The 20,009-nt window shown below is 41.8% G+C and overlaps 1 protein-coding gene across 2 annotated transcripts; it reads left to right on the top strand.

Annotated features, from left to right (window-relative positions):
• The first annotated feature begins 17 nt into the window (after positions 1 to 17).
• SGTB (small glutamine rich tetratricopeptide repeat co-chaperone beta) lies at positions 18 to 19,038 on the top strand. 2 transcript variants are annotated; one of them, XM_083576270.1, is made up of 11 exons: positions 18 to 232; positions 4,374 to 4,495; positions 8,719 to 8,822; positions 10,041 to 10,110; positions 11,938 to 12,037; positions 12,459 to 12,563; positions 13,764 to 13,902; positions 13,990 to 14,052; positions 14,824 to 14,861; positions 15,580 to 15,663; positions 16,463 to 19,038. In XM_083576270.1, the coding sequence occupies exons 2-11, from the start codon at positions 4,396 to 4,398 to the stop codon at positions 16,572 to 16,574; spliced, it is 915 nt and encodes a 304-aa protein (XP_083432396.1). In that variant the 5' UTR covers positions 18 to 232; positions 4,374 to 4,395; the 3' UTR covers positions 16,575 to 19,038. The 2 variants fall into 2 exon arrangements, with proteins under 2 accessions (XP_083432396.1, XP_083432397.1); XM_083576271.1 differs by lacking the exon at positions 18 to 232 and adding an exon at positions 236 to 377.
• Positions 19,039 to 20,009: the final 971 nt, after the last annotated feature.

Genomic DNA, 20,009 nt, shown 5'->3' with positions numbered 1-20,009 from the left:
GCCAGGTCTCGTTCCCGCCGCCGCGCGCGCAGGCGCGCCCCCTTCAGGCACGCGCCCGCCTTCCCTCACTCCCTTTCACACGGACAACAACAACGCCTCGGGAGCGAGCCGGGGACAAGTTTGTGCCTCTCATAGCAGCGGCGGCGGCGGCGGACGAAAGCAGCTTGGTAGCGGACAGCCATTGCTCCGCCCGCCCGGTCTTCCTCCTCCTCCTCCTGATCCTGCTGGCGCGGTAAGCTCTTCTGCCATTGCCCTGCCCTTCTGCATGGAGTGTGCCGCGCAAAAGCCGCAGAGAGGCGGCTGCCGCCGTAGCCGCCCGTGCAAGAAGGAGGGACGGGGAGAACATCTGGCTCTCCCAGATGTTGGCGCGCATGTTGGTGAGGAAGGGCGCCCAGCATCCCCGTCGCTTTCCTCCCCCCTTTTGCAGGTCTTCGCCTCGCACCCCACCCCTCAGGTAGCTCGCCGTCTCCCGCCTTAGCGTCCGGCGCGATCTCGGTCTGGCTTGCGCACCTGAGGGGGACGTAGCCTAGCCAGATGGAGAAAATGGGCGAGCGGAGGTGTTTGTGTCAGGTTTCTTAGGCGGGTTGCTGGCAGGGTTTCTCCCGCGTTGGGTACGCATTGCATGACTGTCCTCTGCTCGTGGGCTCCCAGCCCTGAAGCTGTCCACCTGCCAAATGTGCGTATGTGGGTGAACCAGGGGGGACCTGCCGAAAGCATTCCCAAGGAATAACGTTTTCCGAAATAGAAGCGGCCAGTTATATAACTCCATAAAGTGCACCGGGGGATGCAAAATGCTGCCGTTATTAAGGACACGCTGCATCCTCCTGCGCTCGGCAACGTTTGCCTCGAGTGGGCTGCGCCACCATTAAAACAAACACACCGTTTATTATATGACAACACTTATTGCTTCGCCATTGGCTAGCAACCCTTTGGATGTTCATCATCAGCCTTAATAGTCCACACAGTATTTTTAGCATCGATATTATGAAGTCTTTTCAGGGTGAATTTGGCAGCGGGCGGTGGGGAGGAGGAGAACCTATGAAGTTGTACTGGGAAAAATTTCCCATAAGTTACATAATTTCTAACAGAGAAGATGCTGGATGCAAATGAAGCTCTGAGTCAGCACTGTGTCACTAATCACAAGTTTGCATTGAGGTCACCATGTTCTAGTCTTCATCCTAAAGGGCAGGTCTATGTTGGAATAAGACAGTTATTATGTTTATTTTCGTAAAAGGGCATGTTTCCCTTTACCATTTCCATCAGTTCAGTTGTGTGGTTCATTTAAAACAACAATGTGGAAAGCAATTTTGGGCTGCATTGATAGGTGATAAATTATTATTAATAATAATTAATTTCCATAGCAGCATCAGTGAGCATAGAGCTTTACAGAGTCCTTAAGGACATTCCATACATTGGAGGTAGTTGGTGGATTTTTGGGGGGTGGGTGGGGCAGCTGCTGCTGTTTTCATCCTTTCATCTCTTGCCCAGGGCTAATATGCTTATGCATTGTGTAAATAACCGTGGCCAGCCTGAGGCCTAGCTGGAATGTGCATGTGAGTTGCTGTAGGATGGTGATAGGAAGCATTCGAAATATTTACCAGGAAGCTTCCTTTTACTTGCAAAATGTTTTATCGATTGTTGTCGTTTCATTTGTTTTTTGTTCTCCCCCTAACAATCTGAACTGCCTCGGGAATTGAAAGATGGTTTAGACATGTTTTAAATAAATAAATAAAGTGCATGCCTCAGCAAAACCCAAAATGCAGCCTCACAGTAGACATAAGATCCATAGTGACAAACCTGCTGTCTTTCGTGAACATCTTGAGCCCAGCAACATGTAGTCTAAGTTCTCATCTCCGGTGGTGAGTGCACTCATTCTTCAGCACTGGGACTTGGTTTGCCATTAAATGAAGAAGAGAGTTCTCTTAAGGATATGTAATGTGCCAAGCTTCCTCCCCCACCCTTGGAAACTCAGGCTTCAAGCAATTTCTAAAAGCTCACTTGGAACCCAAGTTAGCCCCATCTTAACCCCCTCAAGGTTCACAGAATCTTAGCACTACGACTCACGCCCCTGGCCTCTGAGTATGAGCCACCAAGTATAGATCATAATAGCCTCCATATGCCAGTAGTCCATAAAATGTACAACATTTGGCTCAGTCTGGTTTATCTCAATTTTATTGAAACATAAATTATTGTCTTCCCTTTGAACGCCCCCTCCTGCATTCATAAATAGACCAACACTTGATATTGTTTCATTGGTAAAATTAGAGGGAAAATGACTATTACTCATACTTATTCTAAGTACAACCACAAGGGCTCCTGATTGGATGTTTGGCTATGTGATACTGAATGTTACCTGTTATCTCTGTTCTATCCTGCTCCTCCTTTGTTTTTGTTTAAACCAATTCACGAACCAAGAACTTACACATTGATCACTAATAATGAACCATATGTTGTAGATATTACTGAAAATTTATTATGCTATTTTTGTGATATACAAATGAAATAAGAAGGCTTGGTATATTTATTTGTATTATTAATTATTCTTACGATCCTTGTTTATAAAATCCAATAAAAGGTTATTAAAAATAATAGCCTCCATATTTTGAGAACTAAGGAGAACACTTGAACAAACCAGGAAACACACCCTAGCTCTGCTCTTTGGGGAAACTGTACCCAAACTGCAGCAACCTCTCTCTTTCTCACTTCAACCCCTCCCAGAGGTCAATATTGCAACCCAACCAAATCCATGCATATAGTTGATAGAACTACCAGTATGAATATGCTCCACCCACCCAAACCAGGCAGACAGTGTTGGGTAGCAATGCCAGCACAGCCAAGTTCCTACCAGCATAAATGCTGGCTCCCTTGGCCTGAAGTGAGATGAACGCTGCACCCCATAGTCGCCTTTGACTGGACTTAACTGTCCAGGGGTCTCTTTACCTTACCTTTTTTACCATAGGACAAAAGAAAAGACCCAGAATCGGAGAAGAAAAATCTAGAAATTCGAGAGTCATGAAATTAATTTCTGTGTTGCGAAATGAAATCATTGTCTTTGCTCAGATCCAAATGAGCAGAATTGGCCTACTTGATAAATTGTATATTGTTGATCAGTGCTTGGTTCCGTATCATTTCCAACTACTACGTTTCCTCCCTTTTGTGCCCTTTTTTTTTTAAAGCATGATGTTTTTACTGATTTTCAAATATATAAGGAAAAGAAAACAGAATAAAACCCACAATACATTGCACCCATTTGTATGCATACCTGCCAGCTGAGAGTGACACTTTATGTCTCTGTTGAAGGGGCTTCTCTAAGCCACAAAAGCTTTTTTCATTATAAATTGGTTAGTCTTAGTATGCCGTGAGATTCTTAGTTCTTCCCTCAGTCCTCATGCAGGGAAATAGAGAGCTTCACAGGCTTAACTGCTTCCTCCATCCCCACATTTTGGCTCTTTGAAGTGCAGCAGTTGCATGTTGGGAGGCAAATCCCAACAAATCAGCTATATGCATGATCAGCTGAAGCTCTTCTCTCAGTCTACAGATGGTAGCAAGGCAGAGGGGCAAAGTCAGTTAAGAAGATAAAAGGTAATTTGATGAATTTATCGGTGCCCAAGGCCTGGAGGGGGGACCCTGTATTTCTATAAGCATTCCTTATCCCAGGGGTCAGCAAACTTTTTCAACAGGGGGCTTTGTGGAGGGCCGGACTATAAGCCATCCCCCCTGACTTTCCCCTCCCTTCTCCACAGCACCGGACGAGCCCCGGTGGCTGCTTACCTGTGTCTTGTGAGTTGCAGGGGCTGGCGGCGGCAGCGAGGGGACAATGAGCGGTGCACAAAAGGGCTCCGGAGAAGGGCTGCTTAAAATGGTGGCCGCTTGAGCACTGCTGCTGCTGGCACCAACAAAGCCCAGCCCCCTTCCTCCTCTAGGCAGGGCGGGGAGAAGCTAGGAGGGAGGGAGGGAGGAGGGAAAGGAGAGGGGGAAAGTTCATGTGCGATTCCCGGACCATCCATGGGCCGGACCCAGAAGGCAATTGGGCCTGATCCGACCCACGGACCTTAGTTTGCCGACCCATGCCTTATCCCTTCCCTGTTTTGGTTTTTGGAGAGGAACAGCAATTGGGGAAAGCAAAAAGGATTGGTTAATGCAATACTAATTAATTGATTTTTTTAAAAAAATATGTTGGAATGGGCAGAGCCCTATAGTCTATGATAAAGGAGTCTTCATTATCCACAACTCTTCTAGCTTCAGCGTAATTCAGTAAGGTAGCATCCAGAAAAACTGTTGTTGAAATCTAAAAGCTTTTGCGTTCTCAGTTTTACTGGGTTTCCCTGTATTTCCTTAGAACTAATTTGATTGTTCTTACTTTTGTGATTCAGGGGAGCTTCACAGACCTTGAAAATGTCTTCTGTCAAACGCCTTGTATATGCTGTAATCCATTTCTTGCGAGAACAGAGTCAGATGGATGCATTCACATCAGATGAACAAGAAAGCTTGGAAGGTTTGTGGTGATGACTGAAGAGTCATGATGCCTGATGGAAGTGTTGATGTCAAATGTGTGAAAACCAAGAGAGGCATTAAAGCTGTGTTTGTTTTATTCTGTGCTGGAGGTTTTCAAGCAGAGACACCTTGTTAGAAGATGACTAATAGCACACAGACTTCCCAGAAAGACAGCTTGTCGAAACACAACCAATGTTCCCTTGCAGTGCGTAATTCCTGGAGAGAGCTGGGTCAGGTTGCAGTGGGCAGCCAGGCCTGGCGCCTGGTTTGTCTACATGCTGTGCATAGTTAAACTGTGGAACTCACTCCCACAGGAGGCAGTGATGGAAGCAGCAATGGACGCCAATTAGGGTGGCTTTAAAAGAGGACTGGACAAATATATAAAGGACAAGGCTTATCAATGGCAACTAGCCATGCTGGCTATGATCTGTCTCCATGATCAGAAACAGCAATGCTTCTATATGCCAGTTTCTGGAAACCACAAGAGGAGTGAATGCTCTTGTGCTCAGGTCTTGCATCCAGGTTTCCTGCAGGCATCTGAGCAGCCACTATGAGAACAGGATGCTGCAGTAGATGTGCCGTTGGCCTGATCCTTATGCTCTTAGTTTACATGGAGCAACAGTGAGGCTCAGTTGGCAAGAAACCACAAACTGGGTCAGCTTGGTAGCCAAAAATTGCTTCTGGAGGCTGGTGAGGCTCATCTTTCTTGCTTCATATGCCACATAGGCACAGTAAAGGCATGCTTAGATCAAAGGCAAGGATAGGGAGGTTTAGCTCTAGGTCTGCCCCTCCATGTTGAGGGAATTTCAGCTGGGAGTGGCTCCCATCCTGCCTGGTATGTAGTCAACTGGAGTTTCTCAGGGTACTTCCTACCCGAGAGTTGAAAGGAGATGATGTTCATTTGGGAGTTCATCCCATAGTTCATTTGGGAGCCATCTGTGGGCCAACAGCAGATTCATTACATACATGAAATTGCCTTATTCTGCACTGGATGTAGATGTGTGATTGCTAGGCTGTAAATGAACTGACCTGGACCCTGAGATCATCTGAGGCACTGCTTCATGTTCCTCCTCCACAGGAGGTTTGGAGGATGGCAACACGGGATCAAGCCTTTTCAGTGGTGGCCCCCTTTTGTTCAGAACAGTGAACTGCAATACCTGCATAGGCATAACCCAGCAAGATAGAGTCAAATGGAACTGGCATGCTGAGGGATTGGAAAAATTGTGCTTGATTAGACAGTAGAATTTTTCTCAGTGTAAGCAATCCAAGCATACGGTGAGATTAAGTAGCAGGGGAAGAGAGATGTTAAAGCTCAAGCAGAGCATGAAGCAATATAGCTTCATGAGAAGCTATATTGAGAAGGCTATGGATCAGGCTATAGATTGGGCTGGGGAACATGGGACTCTCCAAATTTTGGGGGCTCCAACTCCCATTATCCCCAGCCAGCATTGCCACTGGTCAGGGATGGTAGAAGCTGAAGTCCAACGTTCATCTGGCATGTCACAGGCTTCCCACTCTTGACATATATATACAGTGGTACCTCAGGTTACATACGCTTCAGGTTACATATGCTTCAGGTTACAGACTCCGCTAACCCAGAAACAGTGCTTCAGGTTAAGAACTTTGCTTCAGGTTGAGAACAGAAATCATGCTCCGGCAGTGCAGAGGCAGCAGGAGGCCCCCATTAGCTAAAGTGGTGCTTCAGGTCAAGAACAGTTTCAGGTTAAGAACAGACCTCCGGAACGAATTAAGTACTTAACCAGAGGTACTACTGTAGTGTGACTGGTTGCACAGATTGAGGGCATAGACAGGAATAGGAAGCTTATACAGAAGCAAGGAGGAGTCATGACCTATTAAGCAAAATGGGTGCAGCAAGATGACGGGACTAATCAGGCAGGCATCACAAATTGCTTGGCAATTGAGGCCCTTTGTATGACTTACAAGACCTTTTACACTCTCCTACATAAATATATGGGAATTCTGAGTTCCTTGGCACAGCACGTACCTTGACCAGCAGAGTATGGGCAGCAGGAATTGAGCAACTTCATGCATGGAAGAATCTGCCCCTTCATCCCCCACCTTGCCATACTCCCAGTAATAATATATGGGGTTGGCAGGAGATGGAGCATCAGTGGTGCCCTTCAAGTGGTGATGCCACTCCCCAGGAATGGGAAAGGCAGGGTAGAGGTCCAGGGAACTCATGAGTTGGCAGTGGCTCCACAGGTGTGCACCTGTGGGCTGCTTCTATTTTGGAGGGGCCAATACTTACTGTTACCCTGTTGTGCCCTTTTCCCCATGCCAGTGAGTGCTGCTCTGCCCTTGTGTCATGTGCCACTCTGGCATATTCCCTTGTTTTTCGCAGGTTTTTTCTTAACATCAAATGCAGTTTTGCTGAGGGAATGTGTATTCAGGGTTTTTTAGGCCTGCGGCCCTGCAAAGATTGAGGGTGTGATTCCATGTTGAGCTTGCTGGCTTGGAAAACATCTCAGCAATAAAAAAGAAGGCAGCTTGGCTTTTCGTTAGGAAAATTTGTTAAAATAAATAAACAATTGACAGGTTTTTTTGGAAAGGTTTGGAAATAATTCCAGGTTAAAAGTTTCCTTTTCCAAAACAAAAGCAGTGTAGTGTAGTAAATATACAGTGTTGTACTCAGCTTGGGGAAACCCAGGTTAAAATCCAACCTGAACTGCAAATCTTACCAGCTGATGCCAAGCCCTAACCTCACAGGTTTGTTGTGAGAGAGTATTGGTATACCTTAGCGTCCTCCATCGTGATGTCCCTCTAAATGTTTTGTGCTATAGCTCTCATCATCCTAGGATTATTGGCCATGCTGGTTGCAACTGATGGGAGTTTTGGTCCAAAACAGGAGGGGGCATCAGTTTGGGGAAGGCTGATGTACATTACCTGAACTTTTTGGAGTAAGGGGTAGGGGAATAGTGAAGCTGTTGCAATAGTTTTACTACAAAACATGCTCATTATTCTTTAACAGCAAAGTAATGTTGATATCCTATAAAACCATTCTGAATTCCAGAAAATTGTTTGGAAGTCTCACAAACCTAAATAAACTTTTATTTGAAACCATTTGTTTATTTTAGACTGTTCTATCCCAGGAGCTCAGAGTGCTTTATAGCAATTGCAAACAGATGATGCAGTTTGTTCTAGAAGGCCCGTTATTATTTTAGAAACTCTGCACCTTTGGTACTAATGGAAGTTGTGCAGATGACATGTTCGTTTGTTTTTCTTGCTTGGATAACACATGCACTTTTGTTAAATCAAACATTTTTGTGACGTTAAAGAGAGAGAGAGAAATAAATATTGCAAGTTATCAAGATAGGTCCAGTCTGTCCTTATTTAGCCATAGAGAGGAATGATTGCCCATCTCTCGTTGCTTGTCTGAAAGAGTTGACACTGTAGGAGTACATGAATGTGGTTGGTCTCTGATCGGTATAGAAGCAAGCCCAATTCAAACCATGGGTTCTTCAGCTGACTTGCTTAACTAACCAGAGTTTGTTATAAATTTCAGTCCTCAGTCCAGATGACACAGCAAGCCAAGATTCAGGGAAAATAAGCCTAAATGCTGCCAAAGTTGTGGGGCAGGAGAGAGTTTTTTGTGAGGATCCCCTCAGGCTTGTTCTAGGTCAGGCTCATAGTGTTAAACCATGGTTTATCATTTCTTGTGAATGTGGCCAAAGGGTGTAGTTGACTTAGAAACTAGGAAGACGTGATACAGTCACACCATTATTTTTTCCCATATGAAATAGATTTTCAAAGAAATTCTAATCCAAATTGCCTTTTGATGGAGGCTGAGAAAGCTGACAAGTACTTATAAATAACTACTTAACTCTATAAGTACTTATTGATGAAGCACGTTCCTGTGGCCAGGTTTGTCAACTGAGTCTGGGTCAATTGGTGTTGACTGAGAGAAGGCAGTGCTTTATTGATCCATTACATGTTATATTTGCTGATTTGCACAGATTTTAGCTGCCAAAATCCACCTCTGATTTCTTTCAAGTTTTTTGGTTTCTGCCATTAATATCCTGCCTTTCTTCTAACATGGCATACATATGGTCACCCTTCCGCAATAGTGGGTTTGATTCTGGTGTTAGTGAATTGTCATTATAAGGCAGCAACCATGGAATGAAGAATTTGTGTTACTCGTATATATTGGTAAATTAACAGGTGGTTTCCTTTTTTAAAAACAAAACAAAACATATTTCTCTACAGTGGCAATTCAGTGTTTGGAGACAGTCTTTAAAATTAATTTGGAGGATTCCCATCTTGCAGTACCTATACGTTTGACAGAAATGTTTGAAGATAGTTGTCACAAGGTAAGATTGTATTGGAGCAGATATGTTTATAACTTAAATAATTTTAACAGGGCAGAGTTTTTGTTTTCTTAGACTGTTTTAGTTCTAGCATGTTAGTTGAAGAAAAGGGACTAGTGGTCTGGTTCAGACAATCATATCTGCCCTTAATAAGCTAAGAACAAAGAGCCTCACATGCAACTCTTTTTCTACTGCTTTTGCAACACACCTGAATTCAATGAAGAAGCCACCAATGAACCATAGTTTGAACTGGAAAACTTGGTGGTCACCATCTTTGGAGCAAGCCAGAATCTAAAACCATGTGTTGAGGCTTACTTAAATTTGTAGTCTTGTTCCATCCTGTCTTGTTCCAAGGCTGGTAAGTATAGTCTCCTGGTTTGGACAGGAGACTACCATGTTGCATTCAGGCCAGTAAAGGGTAGCAGAACAAACTGCATGTGCAGGTACAAGGTTCATTCATATTTCATCTTATTAAGCCAAAATAATGATTGTTAAAACACTGGTAATCTCTCAAAAGAGGCTTCAGTAATAAGTAAATATATACGTACAGATGAACTAAAAATGAATAAATACGCAGTAGTCACTATCCTGATATGTGTGTGCCAAGTTTTTACTTGAAAGCAAGTGTTTAATTTTAAAATAAATTAGACTTTTATATGGGTACAAACGTTCTGAGGGTCAGGTACCTGTTACTGAGTTAACAGATTACAAATTTCCGGCACCCAGCGTTGAGCTGCATGCAGGAATCTGCATATTTATTAAACAGGTTTTGCAATATTCACCACTTGTTTTGGGCAGAAGACAGTCACGTGCTCAGATAGATAATCAATGTTGTAGAAGCTGACTGCATGCAACTGAGTCCAGCATGGATCTCTGCACTTTCACACCCAAGAGCTGAATGTTTTGTTTTAAAACCCAATGCAGTAAATGCAATTCATACTTGAATATTCCAGATTACTATATGGATTTTTGATTGGTGTCTCAGTTCTCTGATGCACTTAAAAATGAGAGTCATATCCTTTATACCAACTAATTTTTCTTGCCCTTTTTTAGATTATTAATCTGTACCATGCAGAATAAGCTAATATTAGCTTATTAGCCTTCTCATTGCTGATAGGCCCACTCTGGCTAAATTTCCATTTAAGACTGGTAATAGAGGTAGCTAAATCTAGATAAGATTATTTAAAAAATGAGATTTACCTTTCTTTAAAATTCATATAGAATGAGATACTGCCTCTCTCAGATTCTTTGCCAGAGGATCTTGAGAAAGCTGACCAGCTGAAGGATGAAGGTATGTAACTGAGAAGAAGTAAACATACCATTCCATTTTGCCATAGCTTTCGTAGTTCAGTTGTCGGCCATATTGAAGTATGGTTCATGAATGATGCGCAGCTATTCAGGCTTCTAGCCAACCCTGTTAGTAGAGAACTGTTGCGTATTGCATTAGATGCTGTATAATAGAAAGGAATAGTCTGCTGGCTGCTCTGAAGGAAATGAAAAAGCACAGGAACACTTAAATTTAGAGCGCAATCCTTACTTGGAAGTAGGGCTGCAAAGTTAGTGAGCTGGACTCGTTCAATTAAAAACTTCTAAACTACTAAAAAGGTTCCCTCATTTAATTGGGCAGCAGTTAAAATATATTTTTTAATACAAACTTGTATAAAAAGCTGTGGGTGAGTAGTTCAGTCTTGGAAGAGGCAGTCTCCCTTCTCTCTTACACAGAGGGTGTGTGTCTTCTGAGATAACTGCTATTAAACAAGGGAGGAATTCAATGTCACACTCTTGAAATTGCTCCGTCAGCGTAATATTTTCAGCTTGCCGGATGGAATAATCCTCCATTCTCCTCCCTCCCCCCCCCCACTGTTCTGGAGGTTCTTCTGACCTCCCTTGGAGCCAAATTTGGGGTGGCCATGGGGGAGAAGCAGGGGGAGAAGCCACGCTAAACAAGCAGAAGTCCTTGTGCATGGCTTCCACTGAAAGGGCTTGTTAGGTGATTCCTGCCCCCCAAGTGTTCTATTGTCATCATACAAAATAAAAATAAATAGAACAAAATACTTATTGCTTCAGAAATATGATTTGTGCCTGTGTGCAAATTTAATTGCCTATCTAATTAGTAGATTAACGTTTCTTTAATACACTTGCAGCTCTGTTTGGAAGTAATCCCACTGAATTTACTAAGACTTACTTCCATAAAAATGAGTTAGGTTCCCTGTCTCTGTTGTGTGCTGATTGCAAGTGACACCATTAAGGCATGTTCTGCGCCGCCCCCCCCGGAATGCTCAGCACTGTAGTTCATTAAGGGTTGATGGGAATTGTAACTGTGAGAGATAAGCTCACAGTGGCAGTGTTGAATCCAGGAGCACTGCCAAACTGCAGACCTGCTCCTTCCAGAGGAATGTGGTATCATCCAGAACAGGCCATCTTCACACCTCCCTGATGTGATAACTCAGGAAACATACCAACTCAGTTTTTTCAGGATTCAGCTTCATTTTATTGACCTACATAAAGCCCATTGCCATCTCCAAGCTCTCACCTCCACTGCCTCTCCTGATTCAGATGGAACAGAGAGATGGAACAGATATATTGAGTAACTTTTAAGTATTTTATATATACAGCAAATCCTTACAGTTGTTACCCCGTTCACCCATGCTGTAGGCCTATGAAATAGGTAATAAAAGCTTTCCCCATTTTAGAGATTTGGGGGCACCAAGGCCCCATTCTGTGATATGTCCAAGGCCTCCACTCATTTATGACACGGCATCTAAAACACAAAGCTTTCAGATACAGTTATAGTACTCTAGGTATCAACTATACTGACTCGCTTATTCTACCCAGTTTCCTCCTTGTTTAAAATGACAAAATCTCTTGAATTTCCACAAGCAAAGGTCATATGTTGTGTCATTTTGTATCAAGGAAAATTGCATGGAAAAGGCATGCATAGTTCTAGTTGGCATGTGTTATACTGCTGAAAGCAATTTGTTTCTGAAAAGACAATTGCAAAGGGCAACAGAGTCATAAAAGTGCTTTATGTGGTGTAGTTTATAACAATCTGTGGCTGTTGTTTAATACATCAGCATTCCAATTATCCACAAAATTTTATTGTTGCAATTTATTTCAGGTAATAATCACATGAAGGAAGAAAATTATGGTGCTGCGGTGGATTGTTACACTCAGGCTATAGAACTGGATCCAAATAATGCAGTCTATTATTGCAACAGGTAAATAAACTTGGAACAATGAATAATATCAGTTCTACCATCTGTCTATATGTCTACAGTTCCCCAGAACATGGCTCCAAACTCTTGTCCTTGTTTGATCACCAGCATGGTTTCCCCCCCTATAAAAACTCCACTACATTTCCTTAAGTAGTCCAGTTCAGTCCATTGCGAAGTTAGTTTTGTTCAGGTGACTTTGCTGGGGATAGGGTTGCAATGCTAAATATATTTGCTTGGAATTAAGTTCTGGCGAGATTGATTGGAATTAATTTCCAAGAAAACATGATTAGGATTGAGCTGCAAATTAATTTAAATGTTAGGATGTCAACATTACTGGATTGGGTTTATGAGTGGATGGATAGTCTCATTGTTGATATGCACTTTTCTTAGCTGCCCTCTTTGTTCTTTTTATTTTTCACTTCAGAGCTGCTGCTCAAAGTAAGTTGAGTAACCATAATGAAGCAATAACGGACTGTGAAAGAGCTATAGCAATAGATCCAAAATATAGCAAAGCATATGGAAGAATGGGGTAAGTAAACCTAATTTGTTTGAACATCAAATTAAAGTGTGTTGTCCTAACACACTTACACATCAGATATCAAACTCTCGCCACACTTACAGTATGCCCCTGGGATAATTTCTGATCTCTTGGCAACTCCTATCAGATTTATTTTATTCTACCAGTACATCAACACTGCAGACTCTGTCTAAGAGGAGTCAATATGGATGTCACTGAGAATGATACAGCAGCAATAGCAACTATTAATTTTGTTTGGCCTAAAACATTAGATGTACAACTACAGTGCTAATTGCAATAAGAAACATATTTGAGTTAGATGGTATTGGTTAAGTTGGACCCTCTGTAAAAGAGACATAAAGCTGGTGAGATGATACCTTTACTGGGCTACTTAGGACTGCAGATGTGCAATTTTGAATTTAGCTGAACCTTTCAACCTTTAGCTGAACAGCCAAAATTACTAGTACAGTACAGGTAACTTTCATCTTACGTGGGGGTTATGTTCCTGGCCATTATGCATGCAAGCAAAACCATGTAAAGCCAGAACGACCCCTAGAAAGCCAGCTGAAAGCACTTACATTTTCCTAGAACCCTGCCCCCTTTTAATTTTTTTGTCAAGCTTGAAAAGCTGAATGCACACAAGTTAAATGCAAGTAAGTGGCAGGCTTGTTGTAAATTTCTCATAAGACTTTACTTTTATTTTATATTTTGAAGAATTTTATCATTTATACAAGACATCTGTTTTTGAAAATTGATGTTAACTTTTTTTGGGGGGAGGGGGTGTGCAAGTAGTTTATCTTGTCTAGAGCACAGAATAGTCTGGCACTGGCACTGAATGAAGTACTGCCCCACCAACCTCACCCTGCCCCCATCTGTCTGCCTTCTTACTTACAACCAGTCAGAAGATGGCTCTACTTGTCCTTGGTCTGGTTTCAGCTACTGGTTGGGCTTCCTGCCTCCCTCTCTGCTAGTCTCAATGGACACCAGCCAGTCAGTGTAGGCAACAGTCTAGTTCACTGCTGGGAGTTCCCTGACACCTCAAGGCCAAAATAGACTTATTATGTCTAAAAGGTTTTGTGGACTAGAGTCTACTTCCTTAGAATTTAAGCAGCATTTACATTTTTTTCATTTAAATCAATGCAAATTAGATCAGAAAATACAAATACTCTTTCAGATTGGCTTTTTCACATTGGCTTCCTTTGTTCGTATCAGATTGGCTCTGACTTCAATGAACAAATACCAAGAAGCAATTAATAGCTATCGAAAAGCACTGGACCTTGATCCGGAAAATGACTCCTATAAGTCAAATCTGAAAATAGCTGAACAGAAGTTAAGAGACATGTCCAGTCCTGTAAGTTGGCTTTCAAACTATTTATTCAACTATTGTAATGACTCGGTGCTACTTTGTACAGGATTGATGTGTATATTTAATTTTCAGACTGGAACTGGATTAAGTTTTGACATGGCAAGCTTGATAAACAATCCTGCCTTCATTAGCATGGTAAGTGCATTTAAAATTATTTTTTGTGGTTTCCGTTTCAGGTCCTCCTTCTGTTTCATGTCTTATTTTGCTCTTCTGAAGAGCAATTTAGAAACCTCAACTCTTCTTACTCAATGCTGACAAACCCCATGGTAGACTGTCACTTATTCTTTTGTTTTGCTATAATGAATTCTGCTCCCAAGCTTTTGGAATGCATTTCAAAATAGTTTTGGGGAGGGTCTTATGGCTGCTTAGAAACTGGACCTACATTGTATATTCTGGTAAAATGAGGTTTTCTATGAGCCTCTCAAAACTGAGACCCCGTAAGGTGTTGGATCCAGAGATGTTTGGAATGGAACCCTGCCAACTGGGTACTCTCATAGGCAGAAGGGAAGGAGGGAGATGCAGTTTTTGCCAGTTACCCCCTAAAGCCCCCCCTACACTACCTGAAAACCTGCTCCAGAACGTTGGAACATCTTCCAGAAGAGTGTGGGAGGTGGCTCTTGGAGCTGCAGAGGGCAAGGGAAATTGGCAAAAATTGCCTCGTCCCTTTTCCTCTAGCAGGAGCTTCCACTGGATCCAGGTCGCTTCTGCAAATTGAGAAAGCCCTTCTGTTTGCAAAACAGCAGGTTTGGATCGAGCCCAAGGCATTTGCTTGCCAGACAGCTTAGGGTTGGTCAAAGGTTTGACCTCTGTTCACAATGCTGTGGAATTTCAAGCCTCCTCTTTATTCACTGTGCTATGGGCTAAACTCTGGCTGCATTACAACTCAAGGCATTTCATCTATTTCAGGCAGCGAGTTTAATGCAGAACCCTCAAGTTCAGCAACTGTAAGTATGAACTAAGAATGGAGTCTCTGTTGAAAGACATAAGTGAAAAAGTCTTTGGCATACCACAGAGGATATGGTTGGGGGGACGGACGGACTCTGAACTAGAAGTTTTCACCTCATGGGCACACAATTCTTCCCTCCGCGCCCCCCCCCCCCACAGAAGGCACTCCCTATGGCTAAAAAGTCATTAATCATTTTTCTTGCTAGTAATAAGCAGCAATTCAGGGATTGCCAAGAGCAAAAACCTGTTAAATATTATGTGAGCTGCAGATAGGTGAAGAAGAGGCTTAAGACCCTAGAATCAAAACTGACACTGGGATCTCAGAGACAACGTAATACATGAACAGACCTTGAATAGATTAAAGGAGGTGCAGAAGACCAATACTTTATTAGCAAATCATACTTTTATCAGCAAAATATTTTATTGTTATTCGGAAGAATTCAACAGGAATTTCTCAAGAACACATCCCCATTGCAATGACTCAGAATTGTGCAAGAGAGCAGCTGTGCCTTCTAAAACTCCCAGTTGCTTTAATTGGAGTTGTGCAAGGGAAAGTTGTGCTAATTGACATCCTTCCCAGAGCGACAGCTACATTTACTTGTAGTTTATTTTTTTATATAATATGGCAGAGAACACTTGCTAAATATATATATCTCACAAATGCACACATACACACACTCTAATGCCTATATTTCTCCATGTACCTAAAATCTTTAGGATGTCGGGAATGATGACAAATGCTATAGGGGGCCCTGCGGCAGGTGTTGGTGGCCTCACTGATCTCTCAAGTCTCATACATGCGTAAGTGACGTACATACTGCAATTGCAAGTTAATATTTATGAAAATTATTTATTCATGAGGTTCTTTTCATTCATATTAAATTTTATAGACTGCTTGTCCATAGGAATGATCAAGCAGTATTATGCATGCAAATACGTAAAAAGTATATTAGGACATGAGTACACTAAAACAGTATCGAACAGCATATAAAATTCCTTCATTATCAACAATGTCAGCCACAGGCAAAACTAGTTGTTCAGTTCAGTTGATGAAAGCCTGGTTAAATAGAAAAGTCTTCATTGGACGCTTGAAACTGAAAATACAATGTGTCCCTTTAATGATTAGTGGTACAGAATTTTGCAAAGCTGGTGTAACCACTCTGAAGGCCCTGTTACTGGTAGTTTAATACCTAACACATGACACCATTAGCAAGGCCTCATCCACTGAATGTAAAGGTTGGGCAGGGCTTAGGGACCAATGGAATATTGAAAATAGTCTATTTTTAAGTTGTTTTTAAAGGGGGCTGACTTAGTAGTTCTTGTTTTCTGTTGCCGTCGCTGGTTACAACTTCACATCTATGTTCTGATCCTTCGTTTGAGCATTTGGCCTGTGCTTTCCCTGTCTTTTCAGCAAAATGAAGAGCAGCTTTCTAAATTTCATGTTTTTCTCAGCTTAGGGCAAATGGGCTGTCTGATTAGTACTTTCTTTCAGTTGTAGAGTTAATTTGAGCTTTGGCTTCCTGTGTTTTGAGTACAGCACAACAGTGGCTTCCCCTCGTTTACTGATCTTTGTAAAATAAAAACAAAAATTTCTGTACAGAGGGCAGCAGTTTGCACAGCAGATACAGCAGCAAAACCCGGAACTCATAGAGCAGCTGCGGAACCACGTTCGAAGCAGATCTTTCAGCGGCAGCACTGAAGAGCATTCCTGATTAAAAGCAGCATGTGATAGAACACTGTTTTACTAATTCCAAAAGGCATACTGTAGCTAGTAGCAAATATCACCATTGTAATTCTTCTCAGACATGAGACTGGAAATCCTTTGTGTGTATTTCTTATCGTCTGTTGAAAACAGATTCATTGCACACAGATGTGAACATATCATGTATGTATATTGATGCCTTTGTAAATGGACTATAAATAAAACTGGTGACAGATTAAAATCTTTACATATAAGGCAGCATTTTCGTATCAATGCACAAAAGCATGCAATTTTTCATTCTCTTTTAAGAGAGTGGATTTTTTGCACTAGGATTGTGCGTTGAAAGAGATCACCCACTTGTGGTGACATAATATTACTTGTGGAGTAATAATGCTTGATAGGCTAGTCAGTCCTATGTAAAATCTGTATTCAAAATATATTAAATAAGGCAGCCTTTCCTCAAAACTGAAGGGTTGCCGCTGCCCCAGAGACAAGGCTGTGGCAAGCGAAAACAATTTTGCATGACTAATGTTGCATTTTTTACTTTATAAGCTTATAAAGTGAAGACTGCTTTTTTCCCACATTGTGGGTCATTACTGGGGTTTTTGAAAGGAAGGAGAGCAATAGGTCTGATTGTTGGAGTTGCTTCAGGCTCAGAGGTTGTGGTGGGAGATGGAAAGAGGGTGAGTAAACCCTAAGCTGGGGGAGAAATAAATGTCTTGTAGGAGTTGGACCAGAAAAATTTAAGCTGTGCAGAATTTACGGGTCTATGCGTAGGTACAGGCAAAGAGGTATAGCATGTAGGCTGACAAGCAGGGAGTACCTACTAAGTTTTCAAAGGGAGCGCTACTGTGAAATAATTGGAAACATTTCTTATAGGGCAGCTTGGGCTAGATGTAAAAGGGCCGCTTGGCCTCCTTCTTTCCTATAGTTGTCTTAATAGACAGGACTTGCACAGCAGCAGTTCCGCATTGCAATGAATGTATTGAGAGGAGCAAGGAGAAGGAAATTACGAAAGCCATATTTAAGACTTGTGATTGAGCAATAGGTGATTCTCAGTCTCCTTATCAGTTTGTAATGGATGGATAGTGGGGAGAACTTTAGAAGCCCTAGCCAGAAAAGGTGCACCAAGGGGTGCTGAGGGAAAAAGCAGTGTAGAATCCAGAACAAAAGATGGGGATGAAAGTTTTCCCAGTAATATGCAGAAATAATCTCTCTGGCATACACAGAACCCAAGATTTTACCCTGGAGATAGCTCTGCAAACTTTGATGGAATGACACCATGTTTTTATAATGAGTTGAGTTATATGCTCATAGTATCTATTCAATGTAGTTGTCATGTGCCTGTTTATGTAATCTGTGGTTTATGTAACCACATATTGGTTGCACATTAGAAACTGTCTTAAGGGAAATCTGACAGCAGAAAGTTAATACAGTATGCATATTGTAGATTATCTGAAGTCAGCTTTTTGTTATCCCCTTTTAGTTCTGCCTTTGTTCTGAATTTTTATTTGTTGCTGTTGTCTTTATGCCTCTTCCTTCCTGTACGCACCTCCTGTCACTATATTTTTTATACTGTAATTCCAACCAAACGTACTTATGCATTTCTGCAGAACCAATTTAGAAAGTCTGTAACGGGAGAGACTTTCAGGCTAACAATATATTGCCACATTCAGGAAATAGTTCATTGGAGGATATTCGGAATGCTGAGCGGGTGGGAGAGCACCAAGAGTCTGTTGCAGTGCTGTTAACATTTGTCTTTTTTCTCAGCTACTCGCTCTACAAAGCAGCAGTTTTTGACCTTTGTTTTTCAATATACTTGGTCCCCATTGACCTGTCCTTTTCCGAGTTCTCAAGTACCTTGGGTGTCTGGTTATTGGCATTAGGACAGTGCTTCAAGCATATTTTCATTCAGAAGTAGGAATCGCTGCTGAGCAAGTATAATTAGAATACTGAAAATATGGAATATAAAGCTTGCAGTATAAAGGTACAATGCAAACTGCTCATTAAATTGCTTTTGAGTAATTAACATTTAAATTAGTTAGAAATTGCAGTAGCTATACACTGGTGTCCTGAACTCACTGGGTAGAAATAGTCCAGTGCTGATTTAACCAGTCATGATAGCGTTTTCAAAAAGTATGATCAGAGATGCAATCTCCTACATGGCTACCACCCCATATTTAAGCTGCTGATTAGCACCCGTTCAGATGTTCAGTGAACTAACCAGATAAGATGCGTTTGAAACAGCAGAAAGTGTTGCATTTATGGCAAGCAACTAGCCTTTTCACTGTTAGATCAGGCAGACTGTTCTCCAAATAAAAATGCACATTCCAGATAACATTTTAGGTAGCAGCTATTCACACCTGAATCTGTTCTTCAGTTTTCCATAGATGATTCATGGATCAGTCTTGTGTTGTTTGGAATAAGTTTAATAAAAGAACACTTAAAATAAAGAATAGTTTACTGTTTTCCAACATTGTCTGTATAGTTTTTACTTCCCATTTCTTGTTTCATGAAGAAATTGACTTTATTGTACAAATTGGTTTTAAACTAGGACTGTTTCTAGGGGTTTCTGTCTGCTAATAAAACTAGTTTTCCCTATCTGCAGCATTAAGGAAGAAACAGCCTTGCTGTTGAATCCTGCGCCTATAGTTTTCTTTTAAGTGTGTTAAGGGCTGATTTAATACAATAAATCCTCACTGTGTATCATTCAAAGACTTATGTTGGCATTCTGGTCAGTTAGCCATATGGAATGCAAACTAAAATATTGCTTCACTGCTAGCAGTGATACTTGTGGGAGACATCTATATGGAGGGATATGCCAGCAACTACCACTGCAGTGTCTTGCTAGATGTCTCCCACAAGTATCAGGTTTGGTTTTTACTGAAATAATTCAAAACAGGAGAAACTCTTGACTAATTGATTTGTGCATTTCCTTTTGCACTCATAGTCTTTATGGACCCAGAGTCTGGTTGCAGCAATGTAAAAATACAATATTAAGAGCAGTTAAACTATTTACAGTCAAAAGAATCGGGCAGATGTCAAAGGCCGGGTAAAGAGGTACCTTTTCAGCATGTGATGAACACTGAACAATGAAGGTATCAGCCGTACTCTTTCCAATTTCTGTCTGAATCTGAGCTATTTCATCCCTACAGTGCCTTGCAAAGTAGTTGCAGCAACCTTCAAACTGTACACAGCCTCCAAAGTTCAAAGACAGCAGTGCTTCTAGGTACAGATACTAGTTGCTGGGGAGCAATAGCTCCAGAGAACTCTTGCCTCCAAGTGCCACTAGCAAACTTTCCAGAGACAGCTGGTTGTTTACTGTGAATAGAATGCTGGATTGCATCAGGGATGGGGAGTATGGGACCTGCCATATGTTGTTGGTCTTCAACACCTATCAGCCCAGCTAGCATAGCTGTTGGTTGGTGATGATGGGAGTTGTAGT

The sequence above is a fragment of the Podarcis filfolensis genome (assembly GCF_964270895.1).
Source record: "Podarcis filfolensis genome assembly, chromosome: 11".
NCBI classification, from domain to species: Eukaryota; Metazoa; Chordata; class Lepidosauria; order Squamata; family Lacertidae; genus Podarcis; species Podarcis filfolensis.
Note: the sequence above shows the minus strand (reverse complement) of the source record. Positions and strands in the feature narration are given on the sequence as shown.

Excerpts from the sequence above, each read along its gene's own strand:
- SGTB (XM_083576270.1), top strand. The coding sequence starts at position 4,396 with ATGTCTTCTGTCAAACGCCTTGTATATGCTGTAATCCATTTCTTGCGA. Across the intron at positions 10,111-11,937 it reads TGACCAGCTGAAGGATGAAG|GTAATAATCACATGAAGGAA; the intron begins GTATGTAACTGA and ends AATTTATTTCAG. Across the intron at positions 14,862-15,579 it reads AACCCTCAAGTTCAGCAACT|GATGTCGGGAATGATGACAA; the intron begins GTAAGTATGAAC and ends TAAAATCTTTAG.